This window comes from Limulus polyphemus, unplaced genomic scaffold (genome assembly GCF_000517525.1).
Source record: "Limulus polyphemus unplaced genomic scaffold, Limulus_polyphemus-2.1.2 Scaffold1326, whole genome shotgun sequence".
Taxonomy (NCBI): Eukaryota; Metazoa; Arthropoda; class Merostomata; order Xiphosura; family Limulidae; genus Limulus; species Limulus polyphemus.
In genome coordinates this window covers 211,371-214,776 of record NW_013666936.1, presented here as the reverse complement: position 1 = coordinate 214,776, position 3,406 = coordinate 211,371, and the positions used below count along the sequence as shown (strand labels likewise).

The 3,406-nt window shown below is 36.6% G+C and overlaps 1 protein-coding gene across 2 annotated transcripts in view; it reads left to right on the top strand.

The window, feature by feature from the left end:
* The first annotated feature begins 2,160 nt into the window (after positions 1-2,160).
* LOC106463109 (retinal guanylyl cyclase 2-like) overlaps positions 2,161-3,406 on the top strand; it is a 74,318-nt gene continuing 73,072 nt past the window's right edge. For both annotated transcript variants that reach the window (XM_022390529.1, XM_022390528.1), the window contains exon 1: positions 2,161-3,102. In XM_022390529.1, coding sequence (XP_022246237.1) covers positions 2,430-3,102 — 673 coding nt within the window. In that variant the 5' untranslated portion in view covers positions 2,161-2,429. The remainder of the gene's footprint in view (positions 3,103-3,406) is intronic.

The window sequence follows — 3,406 nt, the reverse complement described above, 5'->3', positions numbered from 1 at the left end:
AGAGTAGTTATAGGTAATTGGTCAAAGTCTTGGACAGTTGTAGTTAGTTGGTTTAAGTTTCTTAAATCATCAATAGTTGCAAGAAACTGGTGTACTTTTCTCAAATTATGACTAGTTGAGAGTTGAGATAACTATTATGCGTTTCAGAAATGAGTAGTTATAGGAAAGTGGTGAAAGTCTCCGAAACTATATTCGGTAAAGTTCACTTAAGTTCCGATACTTCATTGAGAAGATCTGCTTAAGCTAGTTTTTATTATTTATAATTTCATTAAAACTGACCTTACATAAATACATGATTAGTGCCCAGTGAAACCCGTTGTCTTCAAAAATATTTACTAGCGTTCTTGACTCTAGTTTCACTTAGAAAACAAATTCCAGTATTTTAAATTACTTTGTCTTTGGCATTGTTTTCATAAGACCTTGTCTGATTAACTAGTTTTGGTTATAAAGAAATGGCTTTTCAAAATGAAATATTGCTCTTGCCCTCTAAACTAGTACCAGTTCAGTAAAGTTTTCACCATAGGCTACGAAAGTGCAGTGGCTGTATTTAATTTCACGCAGTTAGAAAAACGTGAAAAGGAATATAACTCCGAATGAAGTTATTTTTCATATTATGCAAAACCAATTCATCCTAAAATTTGTAACAATTCCGTTTTACTTAGATTTGAAAAAAAAAAAGGTGACATTTAATAATTGACATGAAGACTCCCTCTTTATTCAAATATTATTAATTGATACCAGGAAACAAAAAATAATAACACATCTTTTTTTTTTGCTTTTTCCAGCATTTTTTTTTTGCAATATGGAAAATGGTATTGTGAGACGTAATTTATAATTATCATATTTAGCTTCCCAGTGGCTTAGCGTTAAGTCTGAAGGCCTATAACGCTAAACACCAGATTTCGGTACTCGTGATGGGCACAGGAATATAGCCCATTGTGTAGCTCTGTCTTTAATAACAAATAAACAAAAGATTAAAATATTTCTTAATGCATTAAAAATATAAAGTAAAGTATATACAAGTAATACTAGTGACATAAAAATGTTCTTTCTGTGTGTAAAATTATATGTATATATGACATATTACAAAACCGTCATAAATTAAAATATTGAAAAATTTGGCAATGATTACGACAAAAACTTGTATTTGGGTTACAAAACCGTGAATGATTTATACTAGCTGACGTATCCGCCCAACGTACGAAGAAGATATACCCCCCAACCCATTCCCGGCGAGTGACAATGGGGTTGATATCCTAATGCCAACTTACGTATGTCATTCCCAGCCTTACAAATTTGATAGATATCAATAGATTATTACGAGGAACATAAAGAGCTCGCAGAGAGGCTGACATAAAAGGAGCAGATCCTTTTGCCGGGGGACCTAAGGAAATATGCCAAGTTTGGTTGAGATCGGTTAAACATTGAAGGCGTGAAAGGAGAAGCACAGACAGAAAGCACCCCCTGTGTGTGTGTGATATGAAGTCAGTACCGCCCACAGAAGTGTTTGAGTCCTTGGCAAGTCTTTGTTTGGTCCACCCCACTGGGCTGTTTTATTTTATACATGTGAAAATAAAACAAGTTGGCGCAGGCCAAGCATGGTGTGTTCAGATTTGAATGCTAACCCCTCTATGCCTTCGAAGTTAGAGACTAATAAAAAACGCCGAGAACACGTGGAGGGGGGGGGGGTAACGGAGGATGGCGTTGAGTGTGAGAATCCGAACGTTGCCCCCCATGTTAATTCGTTGAAGACATTAACAGTGCCCCCTTCCCTGACGAGTGGCATGGGGAGTCAGATCCGGACACCGACCCCCATAAAACTCACTTGTTGTGTTGTTACTACATAATTCAAAAAAGAAACAAGAACTTATATTTAACATAAATACACAACTGATGTGTTTTCTTTAAATATATACTCTCTCTCTCTCTATATATATATATATGTAGATATATGTGTTTGTGTGTATAAATTTACAAAAAAGAAACTGGAAAATACAGCCTTTCATTATGAAAAATGGCTTTCACTTAGTACTCTTATTCACTGAACTACAGCCAGTTCAGTAAAGTTTCATCATTGGTCACTAGAGGGCGGTAGTTGCAAGTTCCCTCTACTTATTCTCTTTAGATCACCTGTTCTCCGTCGAATAGGATTTACTCTTCTTGAAGTATTGCTGTCATCACCTGAGTACCTACTGTTAACATGTTTTCTCTACAAACTAAATGTTTTTGCACTTCTTTGTTTGCTACAAAAGCATAACGATGTTTTATAAACTGATAAACATTTTATAACTTTGCTCGTTTCGTAAGGTGTATAAGTACAATAAGTTTTCTCCAAAGTCTCCTACTGCTGATTTGTGTTAGTTACGATGGTGTACCGAGATATGCCTTTTGAGTCAACAGTCTTTTATAAAAAGTACCAAAAGTAACGCATGAAGGTTCCCAGCACAGATATTCTCGTGATCCTTTTACTTTTCGTTTTCTATTTCTGTCCACCAAAACTGTCCATTGCTGGTCAGTATAAGGCGGTGATTCTCCAGCATGATAGAGAATGTTTTGAAAACTTCTCCATTATGGACCAAGTGATGTCTCGTGCCATGAATCAACCTGAACTGAAATGGTCTTCCAGAGTGACTAATGTTAAGTTGGAAAACCGCCAACCACTCCCACAGTGTCGCAGTGGGTATCTTTATCCTTTCGTCAAGGCCTTGAATGAGAAGAATATTCAAGCTGTGGTAGGAGCTGTAGCTGACCATGTATGTGAGGCTGCAGCTACACTGGCCAGTGTCCATGGGAAATTGTATGTTTCGTGGAGTTGTACAGCTTCTTCGTTGTCTGACAAAATACTATATCCAACCTTCGCCCGTACTGTGCCCTCAGCTGCTGCTACTGCTCGGGCTCTGGCGACCTTTGTTGCAGAACTGCGTTGGAAGTATTCTGTGCTGCTAGTGGCTAATGACGAGACCTGGCGCCGACTGGCCGAAAAACTGGACGCCGCAATTAGGTACCAAGGATTCGTCGTCCGTGATTTTATCATCTTAGATATTAGAGCGTCAGTTGAAGAGATCGAGAATTTGATGTTGACCATTAGAGCACCTGTTAAAGGTACAGAAACGAAACTTATCTTTACACTAGGATTAGAGTGTGAAATGGTTAAATGCCGTTCCTCTTGAACAATTAAGTATACTTAAATCAGTTGTAGTTGAATTATATATATATATATATTAAATATAGTGGATTAATTTGATGTTGACCGTTAGAGCACATGTTAAAGGTACAGAAACGAAACTTATCTTTACACTAGGATTATAGTGTGAAATGGTTAAATACCGTTCCTCTTGAACAATTAAGTATACTTAAATCAGTTGTAGTTGAATTATATATATATATATATTAAATATAGTGGATT